This window comes from Mus musculus, chromosome 18 (genome assembly GCF_000001635.26).
Source record: "Mus musculus strain C57BL/6J chromosome 18, GRCm38.p6 C57BL/6J".
NCBI lineage: Eukaryota > Metazoa > Chordata > Mammalia > Rodentia > Muridae > Mus > Mus musculus.
This window is the reverse complement of record NC_000084.6, coordinates 49,896,591-49,918,484: the sequence shown is the minus strand read 5'-3', so window position 1 is coordinate 49,918,484 and position 21,894 is coordinate 49,896,591. Positions and strand designations below refer to the sequence as shown.

The following is a 21,894-nucleotide window of genomic DNA, read 5'->3' as shown; positions in this document are numbered from 1 at the left end:
AAATTGTTGGGTTATACAATTTGGATTCTGAGTCATACATATGTTTATACAGTCAAAAAGTAAACCTAATTCAACAGGAAAAAATACACTAGAAAGCAAAATCTCTTAATTTTTCAATAAAGATTTACAATAAATATTTATAAAACTACAGTGTGCAACAGTAATTGAACAGCAAGCTTCAGAGCATCATATATGATTGTGTTGTCCTCTATGTAAGAAAGCAGCAGACATACAGAGGTACTTATTTCTGTAATCAGAAGGATAGAAATCTGCTTATTTCCTTTTAAACTACTGTTAACTCATCATTAATATGCCATGTCTTAATAAAATGTATTGCTGCTCCAATGTAAACATGAATAAGATCACTCATGAATATAAAGCCAGTGAACCTTTCAAAATGCTTTCGAGTATAGTGAATAATTAAAGATTTTTATAATCACAGATGCTTTTTAAAGACATCTAGAACTAGAGGTCTACCAAACAGGCATTTGAAGTTCACAGTTAAAGTCTTAAGATTTACCTTATGGGCCCAAATCAAAGCATAATATGGAAGATTTGTACAACATGTTAGAAATTAGAATGATTTACCAAGAGATAAATAAACAAAAGTTAATTGAAAACTTACTGTTTTAGAAAAGAATTTGGCAATTTCAACTAAATAGTGTATAATCAATCAATAAATTATTCCACATTACCTTAAAAATATTATTTATATAGGCCAAAGTGATTTTCTAAAATAAGCTTAAAACACAATATTCAGTACCTGAATGAATTTGAGTTTGAATGCTCATGGAGCTGGAGACCAGAAGGCAAAGCATCATCGTCGTCCTCTTCTTCTTCATCATCACTTTCTAGACTTTCCTCAGAATCATACTCTGCTCTACTTTGGGAAGGTGGTAGAAAAGGCTGAAAGAAAAATTATATATATTATCACCCAAATATCTGATTTGATGCTTTCAAACATATAATTCATCCCATTTGTGACTATTTCACAGTAAGCAAAGTACCTATTATTTACCACAGTATATCTTTGATATAAGATTTTATCTATTCACTCAGTAAACAAAAACATTCTTCAGAATGTGCCCCACAAGTCTACTTGAGATAGATCTGCTCCACCCCACATTCCTCTGTCAAGGTCTTTCTAAGCAGCCCAGTCTTAGACTTGTGACCTACGTGTTTTAACCTCTCAAGTGCAGGAAAATACAAGCATTTGCAAGAATAAATTGGCTTGATAATACAATGTTTAAAAGAATCACACCCAATGATACCATAAAGAATTTTATATTTTAATGATAAAGATAAGAAAGTAACTAAAAAATTAAGTAAAATTTATATATTAAATGTTACAAAGAAAAAAGTAAAGATGGAGAAAAGTGAAAGCTGACCACAGAAGGCCTCTTTGACAAGTGGCATTTAAGTGAAACCTAAAGGAAGAAAACATTACCAGCCTAAAAATAATAACAGGGCTAATAAAGTCTGACTAAACAATAATCTCATATACAGAGAAAACAATTCTCCAAAACCAATGATTAAATGAAGACAGAGAGGAAGAAAGAGACAAATTTCCTACATTATCTGAAGCATGAAGTTTAACAGGCCAGTGGAGTGAGACCATCAGAGATTAGATCAAAGTTAATTACTATAAGGTTGTTTGGAAAATATCCAAATGTTGAAAATGTGAGGGATTTGGCAATTAACATAAAAAAGCAGTAGAAATAGCCCCTGTTCTGTAGAGTAGTGTAGGACTGAAAAACTGATCATTAAGTAGAAATTCTAAAAACAATGTTAATAATTAGGAAGAAAATAAAAATGTTCTGTAACCTTTAACAAAAGTATTTGTCAAAAGCAACGGTTAAGACAGCTGAGAATGCACTATGATACATCAATTCATTCTAAGCATTAGTAGATTACATAAGTAAAATGTGTAACCTTATCCATTCATTGAGATCCATAACTGAAAGATTACATGTGAAATTAAAGGCTTCTCATGAAACTGTTCTTATGGCTTAAAAATAATTTTTTTGTGTGTGTCTATTTGTGTGGGTATGCACATGTGGAGGCAAGGCCACTGTTGGGTGTCTTAATCATGGTCCTCCACCTTAACTTTTGAGACAGATTCCCTCACTGAATCTAGAGCTCATGATTTCAGCTGGACTGGCTAGCTGATAAGACCCTGGGAACAACTGTCCACGGTTACTGAGTTAGTATGTACATTGCTATGTGCCTGGCTTTTGGGTAGATTAAGGAATCCACATTATTGTCGTTACATAGCCCTGAAGAACAAGAGGATTCTTCCATCGTATGTTTTATTTTTCTTTAACTGTTTTAAAAGAGAAGAGTTTTATGTTATATGTGTGGTGGTTAGGCTCCCTTAGGCTCATAAATTTGAATGTTTAGACAAGATTAGGAGATGTAACCTTGCTGAGGTAAATGTGTCCCTGGGTGTGGGCTTTGAGGTTTCAAATGCCCAAGTCTGGACCAGTGGCTCTTTCTTCTGTTGCCTGCAGATCTGGATACAGAAATCTCTTGCACCATGTCTGCCTCCATGCTGCCTCGCTCCCTGCCATGATAATGGAACTGTAAGCAAGATGCCAATTAGATGTTTTCCTTTATTAAGAGTTGATGTGGTCATACTATCTCTTCACAGGAACAGAACACTAAGACAATGTGTATGTGTCTATAAATGTATATGGATGTGCTACATATATGCCTGTGCCTCCAGAGGCCAGAACAAAGAGCTGGATTGCCAGAAGCTGGAGTTATAGGTGGTAACCTCTCTGACACGGATTCTGGGAATTAAACTTAGGTTTTAGTTTGAGTTTCTATTGCTGTGAAGAAACACCACGACCATGGAAACTCTTATAAAGAAAAACATTTAAGGTTTATAGGTTCAGAGGTTTAGTCCATTATTATCATGGCAGAAAGCATGTTTGCAGGCAGGTGTGGTGCTATTGTAGGCAAGGATGACAGATGAGAGTTTTACATCTGGATCCACAGGCGGCAGGAAGAGCGAGCGACACTGGGCCTGGCTTGAGCTTCTTAAACCTCAAAGTCTACCCAGTGACACAATTACTCCAACAAGGCCATATCTACTCTAACAAGGCCACATGTTCTAATCCTTTCAAATAATGCCACTTCCTAAGAGCCTACGGGGACCATTTTTATTCAAACCACCACAAGCAGTAAGTAAGCAGTAGTAACTACTGAGCCATCTCTCCAGTCCTCTGCAAATCTGTTCAAATGTTTCTCACCTACTCTACTGTAATTGATTATATAAGCTAGTGTTTCCCTAAAAATTGAGGCACAGATGATTGTTATATATTATATGGAGACCATTTTAAAAAAATAATTCAACAGAGCTATATTTTAACATGTTAAAAAAGAAATATTGCCAACCACTAACATCAACCTAAGCAGCAGGAAAGACTATAAAGGACTTTTCCAGCCCCAAGGTGGGAAAGTAAACAGGAAAAAAAAAAATCCTACCAGTCCTTGAGCTTGCCCTAAAATCAGGCCGCACAATCCCTCTAACCTCCAGCCACCCCGAAAGCTTCCCTCCCCTCCAAGAAACCCTATATCAACCATGTGTTCAGCCCAGTTCTCTGCTGTTTCTCTCCTGAGCAGAAGCAGTCACCCTCCTGGGATTTTGGAATTTTCCCACCCAATAAATGTCTTGTGTGAGGTTTGTTGTGCAGTGTGATTTGTTGTATTGCTTTGCTACTGATTGCCAGGATATCTTTCCCATGCAAGCTGTAACACTTACAATTACAGCTTCTAAAAATGTATAGTTGGAGGCCGGGGCAATAACTCAGTTATTAAGTTGCTTGCTATGTAAATACAGGGAACAAATTCAGAATCAATGTAAAAAAAGGTCAGGTGTTGTGGTATGTATCTTAGCACTAGAGAAGCAGAGACAGGTAGATCCTGGGACTTATTGTCCAGCAAGCCTAGTCTACTTTGCCATTTCCAGGCTAGGGAGAGATACCCTGTCTCAAAAATAAGGTTGATAACACCTGAAGAATGACACGCGATGTTATTCTCTGTATACATGTGTATGTGTACCACTCCCCTACACATGCATACATACCAGAGCATTGATATACACGCGTGCGCGCACACGCGCACACACAAGCCATGTACAACTAAAAGGTTTAACTTACAAGTTCATTGACATTATTTAACATGAAGGTAGCTTTAAAAAAATGAAACCTTAACTTTAAATGATTAAAGATATATTAAAGGAAATAACATATAAAAATAAATAGAAATGAAAAACTTTACTTTTGGCTATCTATGTATTGGGGAAATATAGAAAGCAGTACAACCGAAACTCATGTAGCATGATTAAAATATTAGTTACATTATCATTACAGTTTTTTGTTCATTTAAACTAGTTGTAGTTCAAAAAGTACTTGCATTATTCATATGTAAATCATGGCATGAAAGGTACCTTTTCTGTATACTGGCAAACTGACAAACTTGGTAAGTTTCACTCCTTTACATTTAAAGGAGTTTATATGAGTACACTCCAGCTGTCTTCAGACACACCAGAACAGGGTATTGGATCCCTGTTACAGATGGTTGTGAACTCAGGACCTCTAGACGAGCAGTCAGTGCTCTTATTCCCTTAGCTCTCTCTCCAGCCCACTCCTTTACATTTTAAATATTGTATCTTTAATGTACAGTTTTTGACATCTGAAATATTTTCATTCTTTCTTCAACACTACCCTCAATACTTACGCTGACTAGCTTTACTACATTCTCTTTGCATAAACTTTTAAATATCACCAGCGTTACTATTCACAATTAGCTCTTATATCACTTCAATTTAATTTGAGATGACTTCTTAGTATTATTACTTTTCAGGATTGTGTTGTTATATCTTTCATTTTTGTTGCCAATTCCCTCTTCCGATTATAAAATATCTTATGGGAGATGAGATAAGAAATCAAGATAATACATGCTATGTTATTTGTGTGAGATGAATCACAGACACTAAAGGGTTTTGAAAGAAGTAAAGTAACTGTTCGCTTATCATAGCATGCATCTGTTATCACACAGTCATGTGTGGAATGAAGAGCCAGTAGGGAAGTCTGCATTTTATGCAATTACAAATATGTAATTTAGTGTAGAAAGTTAAAGTTGAGATAATAATGTTATTTAACTAAATACTGGTAAATAAATAATTTGTATCTGTAAAACAATTCAGGGTGGCCTCAATGTTAAAATGAATGAGGGACTATGGAGTTAGTGGTACAAAGCTCATATAAGGTTCTAAGTTAGATTTACAAGACTGTAGGGAAAAAAAGATTGAAAAGAAAAAGAAGCAGAAATTGAATAGGGGTAACAGATGATCAGAACACTCTGACTCCTTGACTCTTGGCTAGTATTAGGTATATTATATTAAGATGTTAACTAACTACTCTTTTTATCTTACTTAACCTTAGTTTGAAGTGGAGAGTCCTAATATGTATAATATATATACTCCTTTAAAAGCTGATTAGATGTATAATTAAAATAGTTCAGTTTTTTTCTTGCTTTTTATATTGTTGAATATCTTGACACAAGTTAAAAATTTTAAAACTAGCATAGGAAAATACTTAGAAGTACCAAGAGCTAACCATTTATCTCTAAACCCAACTGTTCCATTTGATTACATTCTTCTGTCAGTGATGTTTTAGTACCTTGGCTATGAAGTAGTCCCAGATACTTAGTTCAGGCGGGACGAACTTCTCCTTGACTGCAGGTGGCTCCTGATTTCCAGAGGAAGAGGATACAGGAGATTCTCTGGCAGACACTTTTGATGGACTAATATGTCTGTTTTGTTTTTCTCCTTCAACTAGTAAAGAAATGAAAAAAATTATTATTAGAAGTACTACCTCCAATTAACATCTTTAGATAAAAGCTAAATGTAACTACGAATAGGATACAAAAGCTAAAATATGATTATGAAAGTACAGAGCAGATGAAAAGCAGACGAAAGGAAGGAGGCAAACCATCTCTGTATAGCAGCCTGTGCTTTTACTCTATCTTGTCCATAATTACCTGAATGGCTATTTATCTACTGTCTGTAGTGGATAAGAGATGTAGTACCTACCTACTAAAACATCCCCTACAGTTTAGTTAGGACTGTGACAAAAACTTCCCAAATCCTTTTACTTTGTGTTTGTAGGGGGTAGGGGTTTGCTGGGCACTGAACCCAGAGATTTAAGCATGCAAGCATATATTCTACTAGTGAACTACCCCAACAAGCTCTAAAAAGAAAGAGAGAGAAAAAATAGATGGGGCTGGAGAGATGGCTCAGTGGTTAAGAGCACTGACTGCTCTTCCAGAGGTCCTGAGTTCAATTCCCAGCAACCACATGGTGGCTCACAACCATCTATAGTGAGATTTGGTGACCCCTTCTGGTATACTTGAAGACAGCTACAGCATACTTATGTAAAAAAAAAAAAATTTAAAAAATAAAGAGACAAATGAAATACAAATCAAAAATAATGCCACAGTTCAGACTGCTCATGAACAAACTGGTCTTATTATACATTTAAAATATTTTTATTGGAAAATTTTGACTTCCATAATTAAATTATACTTGTTATAACTTGAAAAGTGGGTGAGAGAGAGGGAATCTCTAGTCATTAGAATTACACAGAAGAGAAAATGCTATCTTTGTCTCATTTTTTTCAAGCCTCTAACGTTAGAGAGCATTCTTTCAGTATTTGCCCTAGAAAGTAAAAATTATATGGGAGTTTCTAAAACAGATTTATATGGTGCCAGTGATCAAAGCCAAGGCCTGCACATGCCATGCAACTACTGCATCTCTGAGCTACATATCCATAGGCTATAGAAATGCTTAATCAATACTAAGTCATAGACAAACAAGGATCTTGTAACCATAAGCATGACCTAATAGGCAAACAGTTCACATGAAGACACAACAATATTTTTCTCTAATGGTTCGAATGAGATTTACTTACCTCCCAAAATGATCTAAGTATTTGTGCCATAATTACAATTTTAATTTATTATTTTTAACTATTCAACTTTAAAATACAACATGCACATGCAATATATCAAGCAACAATAACCTGAGTTTAATGTAGTGATTATATGACTTTGGCAGAGGGGAAAGAATGACATATTAATATTCTAAGATATTATACATTAGTAGTTCCCCTGGCAGTTCAGGTATTAATGCTTATGTTTACACATTTAAATTTGTATGAACTTTTCCATTTACTTATATCTGACAATCTACAATCAAGTTTCCAATACACACATTGTATACATTAATACACATTCTAAAACTAAAATGGAATAGAAACAGGATATAGGCCTTATGATTTATCTAAGAGGAATGGAGAGGGTAAAGTGTAACTAATAAAAAAGAAAGGCATGCAAGGATGGGGAAAAGCCAGATAGGATCAAGAGGTAACATGAATTTTAAAAACACAATTCTTATTTGTCTTGACTCACTGATTGGTTTCCATGACAAACAGATTTCACAGACATTCCTTCCTTTCCTTGAGAATCCTGACCTGACCCTCAGCACATTCTGTACTATGGATTTAGAAATGTAAGTCATTCCCAAAAGACTCAAACAGAAATGAAATGTGTAAGAGGTCACATTATGGCATAGGCATACGAGTGGGTAACTATCGTGTCTGTATTCCTAGATTTGCTACAATGAAGCTATTACTGTGATTAAAAACGAACAAACAAATTAAGAGGAAGAAGTGAGAAGGGGAAGGATAATATGTACGAGCAGAGCTGAATATATTCCAAGTTCATTATATACATGCGTGGAAATGGCCTTAGGTAACCTGGATGATGATGATGATGACATAATCAAGAGTACATCAAAAGTTTGCTTAATATTTATGTTACCTGTGTGTGTGTGTGTGTGTGTGTGTGTGTGTGTGAGTGTATGTGTGTGTACTTAATGTGGTGGCTTTGCATGCAGGGTATGTATCATATATGTGTCATATGAAAGCCTCAAGTGTCAGTTCTCAATAATGTCGCCTACCTTGTAATTTGAATCAGTGTCTGCCAATGGCCTAGAATCACAGTTAAGCAGGCGGGCCTGTAAGCCACAAGAATCTGCTATTTGTCTTCACATCCCCTTCTCCAGTGCAGTGGTTACACTATAACTGGCGTTTTATGCACATTTTAGAGACTGATCTCAGTTTTCATGCACACACAGCAAGCACTTTATTGGCTGAGCTATCTCTCCAGCCTCAGCTTACCATTTTAAAGCAGATATAACAAAACCAGTATTTTATAACCCGATGTAAACATTATTTCTTTACAATTTTAACACAATAAGCAAAAGTATTTCATGTCTTCATTTCAACTGAAAACTCACTTATCTTTGGGGCTCCTACAGAGAATGCCAGAGTACATGAAATTCATAATGGTGACTTTGAACCTTAACACCAAAATACAGAGAAGAAAGGGCAAATTGCTTAACTAGTGACTTAAAGTTAGGTTGAAGAAAATACAGATTTGTAAAAGATAAAAGTCATTGAAGCTTAACAACAAATTAATTCCAAATCCATTTCTTGTTTTAGTAAGACAATTCAGGCTAAGTGCTTAGTCTTTTTACAGGCATGTATATCATGAAGGGAACTTTAGATATGAACCTATGTGAAATCTAGAAATAAGCTTCAATGAGTCCAAAAAGGAAAATATTAAAGAAGCCAGCAAATTAAGTAAAGGTTTTTCTTAAATGAATACAATTAATAATTTTCAAAACCTGACATACTATACATATAAGAATGTTTGACTCTCAGGATCCTCCTAGAATCATTACCTCATATAATATATTGTACTTGTTCTGTAAGTATTCATAAAAATAAATTAACAAGATGGGTATGGTGACACACAGTGCTAATTTCCAAACTTTGAAGGCAGAGCTAGTTAGATTCTGGAGTTTAAGGACTGCATGATCTACAAAGTGAGTTCCAGGCTAGCCTGGACTCTAGTGTGAGACCCTGTCTTAAAAATAAATAAATTTACATATATTTGAATAGAAAGTAGTAGATTCTAAGGTAGCTGATGAGCAAAATGATTCACTGGGAGATACCAAGAAAATACCAAAGCTGTTATTTAGCCTTTTTTGTTAAACTGCGAGAGAGAAGGAAAAGGGAAAAGCTGGGGTAAGTAAGGCAAAGGGGTGGAAAGGAACAGGGTGGGGAGAGACAAGGGTAGGAAGAGAGAAAAAAAAAGAGGAGAGAATGGAGCAAAACTGGTTGGAGGAGGAAGAAAACAAGTTTAGTGCTGTATGCACAGGAGCACACAGATCTAATGCGGGTCAGTCAAGTATGCTCAGTAGAGTTCTGTCATCTAAAGATCTGTGATCACTGTGCTGACATGGCAACTCTAAATTATTACAGCACCACAGTTAGGAAATAATATTCAACCCATTTTGTTGCACAACTAGAAACAGCCAAAAACATCAGAAAAAAATGTCTACAGGAAGACACTATACTTAGTTTCAAAAACATCATTATCCAGTGAATGAGACTATCTATACTAGACAGATGATATGCTTCTTTTCCTTATAGCTTCTAGCTTTGTATATCAAAAAGGACAGCCTTAATAGTGAAATAAAAGAATAATTATAAAAATATATATTTACATTCCTTTCAATTCTTCTTGGAAGGCTTCTTGTATCTCCCATTCTCACAAAAAAAAGTGTTCTTTAAACATAAAGGGAAGCTTAATATGGCATGGCCCTCATCTCATCAACACCTAACACTAACAACCATGGATTCATTTCCCTCTAAAGTGGTTGTTTCAGACTTGATCATCTTTTAAAACCTCTCAGCAGTCAGATACCAGTGCTGAGTGTTTGTTGTGCTCAACTGTGTTTTATCGCTGACATTTATCTTAAATGTGTATTTTTCTTCTATAAGAAATGTTATTCTGTGACTAATAAAACACTTAGCTTTCATATAAGTTCTATGTATACAAATTACTTAGATTTTCTGATCTGTATTTAGCATAAATAATAAAAAAACAGAGATAATTTTAAATGTTTTCAAAATATGTGACTTTTTTCGTTTCATAGTAAGGAGACATGACATGCTTACCACAAATAAAAATAATTTTATAGCCGGGCGTGGTGGTGCATGCCTTTAATCCCAGCACTCGGGAGGCAGAGGCAGGCTGATTTCTGAATTCGAGGCCAGCCTGGTCTACAGAGTGAGTTTCAGGACAGCCAGGGCTACACAGAGAAACCCTGTCTCGAAAAAAAAGAAAAAAAAAAAGTAATTTTATATTTTATTTTACAATTAGGAGTTAAAATTTCCTTAAACTTATTAAGAGAAGACAAAATTCATAGGTTTTATGGTAAATCCAAAATCCAAAATTTTAAAATTTAAAATATTTTCCTGCATAATACAAGAAACAAAAGTATGGATTTCTGTTTGCAGGAAAAAAAAGTTAAACTTCTAATTTTCAACCTAATGACTAGCTATCACAAAATAACTAAAAATACTATGAGCATACACAATTACCACAATTTAATTATAAAAATCATGTTTTTCACTAATATGTGATATAGAATTCACAAATAGAAATTTATTAACATTTAAGTTAATAAATTATATATATAACTAACTTTTTGGTTAGGAATCCTAGCCTGCCATTCCTAGTCAAGTGGCCATGGGGGCTCCCTAAGAAAGCTATCTGAGAATGCTTCAGGGAGCAATCAGGAGGCACAGTTCCTTCAGGCTCCGAGCTCCAGTTGGCTGCCTTGAACTTCTCTGAATGACTCATCTAAGGAGAAACCAAATAAACCTTTCTGCCCCAAGTTTCTTTTGGTCAGAGTGTTTTGTCACAACAAAAAGCAAAGAACAACAGTTAGTAAAAGCACTAGAACAAAAGACATGTAGAAAATAATTGAGTTTATGAGATCATTGCTTCAAAACACTTCAGATAAGAATTTATACCAGAGTAGGAAACACAACTACCAAAGTTCAAAGACCTTTCCAAGCACTAAATTTGAAAACACCTTTATAAAACATGCATTTAGGGGTTTCAAACAAGTATTTCACTTTCAATACACTGAATTTGGATACTGATTATTTAGGAAAACGAAGTACTGTAGACATCTCAGTTTTCATTAGGCTAAATTTAAAAACTTAAAATATACATGTATTTTAATGATGATTAAACTCATGTCAACTTTCTGACGAATATTTTTTTATCCTTGTGACAGTTAATGTCAACTTGATAGAATCAAGAGTCACCTAGGAGATGGCCCTCTGGGCGTGCCTACGGGGATTACCTTGTATTGACTAAGGTGTTATCAGGTGTAGTGCCATTTCTGGTGGGGGTCCTAGATTACGTAAGTAGAAAAAGGGAGCAGACACTCACTGCTTTAAACTTCCAAGGGCAGAAATGATATAACCAACTGCGTCAAGTTCCTCCTGCCTTGACTTTACGCCATGATGACATTACCTTGAACTGTGAGCTAAAATAAACAGTTCCTTAAGTTGCTTCTGTCAGGAAATTTTATCATAGCAACAGGAAAAGGAATGAAGACAAACTCCTTACTCGACAATGTACACTGAATCTTATTTAATACACTTAAGATCTTGAAGCACTGTGATTGCATTTTGCAGCAATCCAAACAGAGCACTGCTTATCTGCACCGAAAATTCCCTAGATTGCCATGCTGCATTCCTGTGCTTTAAGAAAAATAATGTGTGCCGGGTGTGTTCCCAGCACTTGGGAAGCAGAGGCAGGCGGATTTCTGAGTTCGAGGCCAGCCTGGTCTACAGAGTGAGTTCCAGGACAGCCAGGGCTACACAGAGAAACCCTGTCTTGAAAAAAACAAAAAAAAAAAAAAAAAAGAAAAAAAAAAGAAAAGAAAAAGAATGAGCTTAAAACTAAGATTTCAGAGTTTTATTTCACACGAGCAGCCATCATTCTGCTATTTTCTCCTAGATGCTATTGGTCAACAGCTTTTCAGAGTATCTGCTTCACAGACCAGGCTATTTCTGTCTGCCATTACTCTACAATCTGCTTCCCTTCCCCCTCAGTCTCTCCATCCTCTCCTTTTATTCCTCTCTTTTCCTCCCTGTTCCCTTCCAAACTGGATTAGTTTTGGAACCAAATACCTGTCTTAATCAACTGATCAATCATGTAGGTGCACTTGGTGTGACTTCTGTGACTACATCCAGTTTCTCAGTTCTCTAAGATGGGTGAGTATAACCTAGGTTGGATATGTTTACATCTAACTCCACTACTAGGTAACTGTGTTTTGAATATTTGGTTGTCATATCCCCACTCCAAAAGGATAAACATAAGATAATTTTTGGTTACTTGATTATTTTTGATTATTTGAGAATGGTTAGTATTAACATTTATGAAGATTCTTATGTACAACTATACAATGTTACTTTTGCCCTAAAGCAACAAATCTTAGTATATAAATAAGAATCAACCTATACATTGTGTAAGGCTCTTCATATTTACCTGTGCTCAGCATAAATATGTAGAACTGCGACTACTGATGTGTCTCAGTGGTAGAAGCTTGCCTAACACACACATGGTTCTGTGCTCAATTTTCAGTTTCAAAGAAAAAGAACAAGCTGGAGCTACGATCAGGCTAACACTATACTTTTCATCTTAAAGCATATATTAACATTGTCTAGCAGAACTTATCCCTTTCAGTATTTCATAGAAATAAAACTGGAATCTTAATTAATTTTTCTAAAATATATTAAAAATAGAGCCAAAATTAATTTAACAATTATTTACTTAATCATTAACTTAATGATCTATGAGTTTAACTCCTGTTAGGTTTGAAATTTTTTTCTTGATCTCAGATATATGAGAAATACAATCAAGGTAAATTTCACAGTTGTTAATTTTAATTTGATAAATATATCATGGGAAGTAATTTAAAAATTGTGAAAATTAAAATGTTTAATATTTTAACGAACAAGTAAATTTGATAAGCAACTCTGCACTTAAAATTTATAATTTTAAGGGGAAAAGGTAGAAGAAAATAATTTTAATTCAGAGCGAAAGGATTACGTAGACAAGTGTAGTAGGTGTATCAATAGCAGGTGAGACAGAGTGAAGTCTGTGGAGCAACTACATCTGCACTGGACCTTCCAATAGAAGAGCAAACTTCCTACCTAAGGGCTGACAAAATGACTTTGGGAGTGTGGAGGGAAGACAAGGTTTCACTACATGTAGCCCTGGCAGTCCTGGAACTCACTATATAATAGACCAGGCTAGCTGTGAACACACAGAGATCTCCCTGTCTCTGCTTCCAAAGTGCTGGGATTGAAAGACATGCATCATCATGCCTGGGTTAAGACCTTTTATATCTGAATTTTACTGAAATACAGCCATACTTACTTAATGTTTGCTATTGCTACTGTGGTACTACAAGAGAAGACTGAGCAGTTACAAGATACCAAACCATCTCTGTACCAACACAGCTGCCTGAAGTTCGCTCAAAATTATGAACTGAATTTGCTTGACTCTCAGCATTAAAAATCAGGAATTTAATCCCTGTTTATTTGAGGCTGTATCCTACCTCTCCTGAGCTGTTGAAAAGGGACCGTATATGGATTAAAAAGTAACAGAGTGGCAGATAAAATGAGCAAATAGTTTCAATGTGAGGATAAAGTAGAAACTAAGTTGCCAAGAATTTTGTTCTATAATCATGGGATTATAGCTCTGTGAAAAATATATGCCATTACTGCTTATAATGACTATTGAAAATAACCACTTTTCTTTCTTCTATTACAGAAGAATACTTCAGGTCTAAAAATATTTCTTTATCAGAGTATGAACTCTAATGTTTTTGAAAACCTTTTTACAAATTTATTTTATGTATTTGAATGTTTCACTTGCATCTTTTTGCTTGCAATATGTCTGTGAATCCTGGTGTGACTCCTGCCTGGGAAAATCAGAAGAGAGTGTTGGTTCCCCTGGAATGTGAGTTACAGACAGTTGTCATCTGCCACATGGGTGCTGGTCCTCAAACCTGGGTTTTCTGAAGAAAAAGTGCTTCTGTCTGTTAAGCCATCTCTTTACATCTCCCACAATGATGTTTTAAAAGTAACAAATCCAAGTCAAATTTTATTTTTCTGTAAGTCCTCATCATCTAAATCATAAACATCCAAACCTACAACGAGTGCAGGTGTACGGTGCTTAGAGGTGGTGAGGAGTAAAATTCAGAGATGAGCTTGCTGGGCTTCACTTATATATGTACCGACAAGGGTTTCTTCTAAAAAGCATTTAAAATTGTTTTCAGACTTATACTCGAAGATTTAATTTTACACATTTTAATAATTTTTAAATTTAATATCAATAAAGTAGCAGGATTTCCAGTATTATAGACAAGCTTCAAAACTGAAAAACCAATACTATCACATATGTTAATAAATCACAAAAAAAAGATTTAGAAAATATCATGAAAATTATTTTCTAGTTCAAAAAGGTGACTGTTTTAATTTTATTTAAATATAGTATATGTAGTAAAAGGATACATTTATTTAAAAGATTTACTTTTCATGGTATTCTAAACACTTAGAAATTTAAAAACTCTAATAGCCAGTCATAATATGCAAACCATAAAGCAGCCTCATGGGAAATGCTTTCCCAATCATTTCAAGCCATACTGTGATTTTCTATGATCAGCACTAGCATTTGTTTCTTTTGGGTTTTGTACACTTAGAAATATTATAATTTAAGGGACAGAAAAAAATATCAAAAACCAAGTATTTGAAACTTTAATGGAAGAGCAGAAACAGTTTTCTAAAATGCTAATCATTGTTTTAAATCAAAAATATGGCTTGATTAAAAGAAATGTCAATTTTCCTTAAATGCCAAACAAAACAAACTACCCCACTGTATGCAACCCTTGAAAAACAACAACATAAAGCAAGCTAAACTGTAAGAGCCTATTTCTAAAGCTAAGATCTTGCCTGCAAGAGTGGGAAGGCTATGAGAACTGATGGCTGAAAGAGCTTTGGAAAAGCCCACACATTCCATGGAGAATACCACTACCTGGTGAGGGCTAGGCATAGCAAAGTGCCTTCCTGCCAAAGAAAGAAGAGAAAAATCTGTATTTGGTATGGAATAAAACCAAAGTGTATTTCAAAAGAAATAAAGATTTTAGTACTAAGAGACATTATAACTACATTGTATAGTTTAATTATCAGTATAGGAATATCTAAAAGATTGAAAACTGCACAAGAAACTTTAAAACTTCATTTTTTACAATAGTATTTGTTGGTGGTCTTGTACAACAAGAACTTTCTTACATAAAATTAAGATGTAATTACATTTAACAAAGTTACCATAAAATGAATAAAGCTTCAGCTTATAAAGACAGAACTGAGAGGAAGGTTAGAGTGGAAGGAAAGAATGGGAGGCGGACGGGGTGTTGTGGGGGGAGTGCACAACAGGACAATAAAAACTTACCAGATAAAGCTTTTGAGTTTGCCTGTCCTTTGCTGGGAACATGTGCTCCTCCACCAAATACTGCAGACCACATTTTTTCATTTAGGGGGTGGGCTACAATCCGAAATAGCTCATTACTAGAGTGTGTTGCCAGCCCATGAATGAACAGACTAAGATATACTGCTGTGAGAATTTCACAAAGCAAGACTGTAAGTCCTGACTGAGCTTCTTCCCCAGAGGAATTCAAAAGCTGAATTAGAAAATTTATTCCTAGGACAAATAAGAAAATTAGCTGATATTATCAAAAACAAGACAAAAAATTAAAAATTTTTAACGTTAAAAATTAAATACATTTTTCTACTTTTTGAGTTTTTAAAAAGATGTACTCAATAAATATTAAATATATTTCTGCTGGATTCATAATTAGTAGATTATTGTGGTTTTAGGAGCAATTGATGAAACATTTGTTCAATTCAGATAAACTTACGTAAAATCTCATAGCTAAAAATTTAATACAACTGAAGAATATGTATTGAATTTGCAATGGTGTCAATGCTATCAATATTTAACAATGATCATCAACTGGTAAAACTAAGGCAAGTTTGCTTTTTATCATTTAACATTTCAAAAAATAATTCTTATATATGTAAATTATTTATACCTGGCCATTGAGCTGGTGATGTGTTGGGAGTTACTGATTCATCCAAACTTCCAGTTCGCAAAGAATGCCGATGGGCAAGAAGTACTGTTTGATAAACCATTCCAGTAAATTGATTTGTTTGAAATGAACTAAGAAAGGAGACAATATTGAAACCTAAGATGAATTTCATATATAATATTCCCATTCTTAGATACAATTTCTATGATACTTTAAAATGTTTATTTATGAATTATACTATTATGTTTAAGTTACATGTTCTACAGTGCTATATTCTATTAATACAGTATCCTTTAAAGTATACCTACATATATTTTCTAAGCTAAATCAAATTCGACAAGTATCTAAGTATATTTATTTAGTGAAAGATAAGGAATATTTTAAGGAAGAAAAAAACCCACATCATTTTGGGCCACTAGAAATAAACTTGCATGTATGAATTTAAGGTTCTTATTTGACTCAAAAAACAAAAACAAAAACAAAACAACAAAATAAACTTATTTGATAAAAAAATGAAGTGAGTCTAGGCTCAATTTCATGTTTAATGGCTAGCTCATCCACTGTCTGGCTCTGAACCAGGCACTTAGCATAGAATGGAGAAAACAGCTTCTACCTCCATAAAAGTTATGGTAGGATGGAAGAATCGAACCTAATTAGTTTTTATCATATTGTTGTTGATGAAATTATACACATCACACTATTAAGGCAAAGAGGATAATCATTACACATTTAAGAACTTATGGAAAGATAAACAAATAACAGCTTAGCATAAAGGATTTTAACATTCTGATACCCAGCAGCAAAAAGATCTTATAAATGTGCTAGAAAATAGTTCTTCAAAAACTCCTATAATATATATTGAGTAAATGATTATATTGTTTACACTTAGAATGATAGTGCCTTACGGCTAGACTTGGCAAATCTCACTGGTCATACATTTTGAGACTTTTATAATTATTATTGGGCCTTATTTTTCAGATTTAAGATGGCAGGGTAATAATAAAAATTCCCTCTGCCTGTAGAAAGATTTATGACAAGAAGATAGAAACATTTTGATGAAACCAAACTAATACTCAATTGCATAAATTAATTCAGTTCAAAGAAATAAAACTGAAGCTACCTTGGACACATACATATAACCACAGTGAAAAGTGGGATTGCCCATGGACAGTTTATAAAGATGAACTGACAACCAAAAGTCAATACAAATGAGAGCTGATACCATCTAAGAGATAACAAACACACCAAACATCTCCACCCACAGAAGCAAACTTACAAGAACATTTAAAATGAATGTTATATTTTTAAAAAGTTCTCTAAAGTCAAAACACAAAGATGATGTATAAAATGGGAGAATGATTAAAAGAGATAGAGACTACACAGCGGAATAGGAATCTCCGGACTTCCCTCCACCTAGGGATGTACCCTAATTATTTATCAATGGATTGATTCCCTCTGAAAGAAGGTCAGAAACCAGTTCAGAACTTCCTAGTCACTCCACAACTGAGAAAACGTCTATCAAATGGGTAGGAAAAGCTAAGGCACATTGAGGTATGGACTCATTTCACTACAAAATTATCTATCTTCTTGTGAAGATATGGGTAGACCTCATATAATAGTCTCTAAGTCTTAACCCTCTCCACAATTACTCCATTTAATTTTTAAAAATACTTTTAGAGAACTTCGTAAGTACTGTTTACATAATAATTATCTCTCTTTTCATTCCAACTCTTCCTTTATCCCTCCTACTCTCTCAAATTCATGACTTATTATTGCTATATGTTATTTGTATCTCTCTCCCCGTGTGTGTGTGTGTGTGTGTGTGTGTGTGTGTGTGTGTGTGTGTGTGTGTGTGTGTGTTTACACATACAATCTACTGAGTCCTAGTAGTGGTTAGGGCTGATGAGTTGGGACTGGATAACCAATCAAGAGGTTTGTACGTAGAGAAAACTGATTCTATCTCAGAAGCCACTGACTGTTTTTCAGATCTTCATCTGCAGAGGTGGGGTAGTGAGAAATTCCCCTCTATATGCTGTTTAGGCACAATATTGCTGAGATCTCGTGGCTTTAGCTTCCTTCTTATGTCTAGAAGTCCTATCATGCAGCAGGAATCTGGGTTCTCTAGCACTTAACAACCTTTCTGCCTCCACTTGCATGACTTTCCCTGAGCCTGAGATGTGAAGTTTGTGTTAAATATATGATTTGGGTTAGGTACCACAGCTCAATTGTTATAATCTCAATTTATCAACTAAGGGAACAGAAAGGATTAGAAAAGGCCCCTCTAGCCTTAACAGGTAAAACAAGTACTACCAGGAAGTACTACGAACTGGAAGTAGGGACAGGACTTAAAATAAAACTAATTTCCCTACCCTAATATGATCTGATGCCCTCTTCTGGCATGTAGGCATATATACAGACACTGTACTCAAACATTAAGACAAACAAACAAAATTAAAATACCCACAAAACAAACGGAAAATATATAAATAAATAAATATGAAAAGCAAATAAGAAATAGCAACTCCAGCAACAAACCTGGTACTTATGGTCTTCTCTAAAAAAACCAAAAACATACTGTACTGCATAAAAATGTACAATCAATATGCATACATTTAAAAAACTCTGCAGTCTTAAAATAAAAAAAGTAAAAAAAAGAATTCCTTGTATTTTACTTTATTATGTTTTGTTGTTATCTTTTAGAAGCCTGTTCTTTTCTATTGAGAGATAAAAAAGGAATTGATCTGGATGTGAGGGTGTGGGGTGGAACTGAAAGGAGGGTGGGAAACTGTAATCAGAGAAAGAATCCATTTTCAGTAAAAAGAAAAAAAACAAGCAAAAAAATTCTAAAATATGAACTCTGCTCAAAGAGAAAATACTGCAGAATTTTCTAGAATGTATCAATATCTAGAAAATGAAAGTGGGGTTTGCCTTAAAATGAAACCAGTAGATAAAAGAATGCATGACATTTGGAGGAAAAAAAAAAGAGAGATGGACACGCAAGTTATATTACCTGTCTTTAAGAGTAGAAAATAGAAGTCAGATAATATTTAACTAAATAATATCAGAATATTTCAAAGAACTAAAGCTAGACTATATATCATCATGTCAATTTTAAGAATTTTAAGAAATTATACAGAAACTTGAAATATGAAGAGAAATTTCTAAATAGAAACTCTGTGAAAATATTTTCAATCTCACGTCAGTTGCTCCTGTGTCTCAGGCTTTTTGTTATATACCAAACTATAGAACTAATCACTCAAGTATGATATTGTATTATTTAATATCAATTCATTTAACTGTTTCTAATAATGATCTTAAGGAAAGACTATTTTGTTCATTTTACAATTCTCGGAGTCTATCACAGTATCTAGCATGATGGCAGTGTTAATTATAGACAACTAAGCAAATCATAATAACAACAGTTGGCTTCTGATTCTTTTGTCATAAAGGTATAAAGATGAATTTTCAAAGATGAAAAAGTACTCAACATCTCAGTCATGCGCTTTCTGCAGTTACTAAAAGCAGTGTTGTGTATACTTTTAAATTAATAACGTACAGATAACCCCACTATTTACTGAAAGTGATCTTAAATTTCACAAGAAGGCATTTACCTGTAGTTATGACTACCACAAAGGCACTGATAAATACAAGCAGAAAGTGAGGCTGCTAAAGTATGCATTACATATACCTGTAAAAGTAAGAACACACACAGAATAATTACTTTAAGTAAAAAAAAAATTAGGCATAATTTTGTGAAAAATGAAATGAAAATGAAGAGTATTTTGCCTCTGAAAGCTATTTTTTCTTCTCCCTCTTCCCCCTTAGAACATAGTTTCTGCCTAATGAAGTTGTTCTTTAGAAATGTTAAAGAAAAAACTCAGTTCTTTGGTAGAAATTATAAAATATACAATTACTACCAATTCTCTCTTTCCAAACCAAAAGAGAGGTATTCCCAGAACAATATGAACCATGTACTAAAAGCATACTCTTTAAAACTCGACCTGCTTTTTCTTGAACAAAATATGAATAAGCCACATTAATAAATGACAGTTCACTTATGTACAGGTCAAAGAAAATGCTAACATCTATTATAGTCACCCGAAAGGGAAACTTTAGAAAAAGGAAAAGGAAGAAAGGCAGTAAAGTCAAATATTTTTTAAAGAAGAAAAGGATTCTAACCTAAGATGACAGTAGCTATAATAAAACAAGGATGAATAAGATTAAGGTACAAGAAAGCATACTGGACTATACAAGATTATCTGATTATCTGATTATGAAGCACAAGTCTTTCATGTAGATGGGTATTCATAGATAGAAGTCTAATTACTTCTTTGGCTTCTACTATCAATACTACCTGTGGTGAAAAATAGCTTATATTGAATATGGCAAAATGCAGGCAACAATGACTTATATTTTCTCCTCAGTATATAGTTAGCATCTATTTCTCCAGTCATGGCCTTCTGACTTCTTTAACCAATGAACAGAAGTATTATGTGAGAACTGAGCTTACAACTCAAAAGTCCTGGCAAAATCTACTCTCATTGCTCTTAAACCTCTGAGATTTTTGTAAAACAACAACAACAACAACAAACAAACAAAGAAAAAAACAGAAATAAAATGTTACTGGGCTATGAGGTATACAAACACTTGGATAAACCTCTGAGTGAGTCTCTAAGGATATTTCCAGAGAGATGTGTTTTTTTCTGAAATCAGTAGTCTGATTAAACAGGCTGACCTCTCACTTACCAATGCATTGGAAGACCTATCAGGAGGAGAGTATAAGAAACAATATATATATATATATGCATATATCTATATATCTATATATATATATATATATATATATATATATATATATATATATATATATATATACACACACACACACACACATACATATACACATACATATATACACATACATACATACATTTTTTTTTTGGTCATCATCCTTCCTTCCCTACCTACAGAATGTAACTGATATATGAGCTCTTTTAATCAAAACTCTGACCCATAATTGTTCTGGTATGAAAAAACTGCAGGGATGGAAATGGAGAGGAGCCTGAGGAAAAGAAGGTCCAGCGACAGGTCCAAAGTGGGATCCAGCTCAAGGAGAGGCCCCAAGGCCTGACTCTATTACTGAGACTATGGAGCATTCACAAAAAGGGACCTATCATGACTGCCCTTGGAAAGACCCAACAAGCAGCTGAGTCTGATGCAGATATTTGCGCCCAACTAGTGGACAGAAGCTGCTGACCCCTAGGGTTAAATTAGGGAAAAGCTGGAAGAAGCTGAGGAGGAAGGCAACCCTGTAGGAGGACCAGCAGTCTCAATGAACCTGGACCCAAGATCTCTGACACTGGATCACCAATCAGGCAGAAAACACCAGCTGATAACAGGCCCCCAACACATATACAGCAGAGGACTGCCGGGTCTGCATTCAGTCAGAAAAGATGTACCTAGCCCTCAAGAGACTGGAGGCCCCGGGGAGTTTAGAGGTCTGGTGGGGGTGTGGTGGGATGGGGACATCCTTGTGGAGGGGGACAGGAGGAGGAGGTATGGGACGTGGAACAGTTGGAGGGTGGGAATAGGAACAGGAGGGGAATAAAATCTGGAGTGTAAAGAAGAAAAATTAATAATAATAATAATTTAAAATAAAACTAACTTCCTAAGCTTTGAACCTAGACTAAAACTATACTGTCAGTTCTTCTATTCACTAGCTTACCATGTGCAAATCCTTGAGCAACTCAGACTTCACAGTAACTGCGTTGGTTTAAGGGAGAATGGCTCAGACAGACTAA

General features: G+C 34.6%; 1 protein-coding gene across 5 annotated transcripts in view; it reads right to left on the bottom strand.

Moving 5' to 3' along the window:
- Dmxl1 (Dmx-like 1) overlaps nucleotides 1-21,894 on the bottom strand; it is a 132,884-nt gene that overhangs the window by 46,989 nt on the left and 64,001 nt on the right. For 3 of the 5 annotated variants that reach the window (XM_006525916.4, XM_006525917.4, XM_030250455.1), the window contains exons 26-31: nucleotides 19,705-19,781; nucleotides 16,097-16,224; nucleotides 15,457-15,705; nucleotides 14,958-15,071; nucleotides 5,688-5,842; nucleotides 764-906 (exon numbers count right to left, since the gene is read on the bottom strand). In XM_006525916.4, the coding sequence (XP_006525979.1) occupies nucleotides 764-906; nucleotides 5,688-5,842; nucleotides 14,958-15,071; nucleotides 15,457-15,705; nucleotides 16,097-16,224; nucleotides 19,705-19,781 (866 nt within the window). The remainder of the gene's footprint in view (nucleotides 1-763; nucleotides 907-5,687; nucleotides 5,843-14,957; nucleotides 15,072-15,456; nucleotides 15,706-16,096; nucleotides 16,225-19,704; nucleotides 19,782-21,894) is intronic. The other 2 variants (XM_006525918.4, NM_001081371.2) reach the window with 1 other exon arrangement.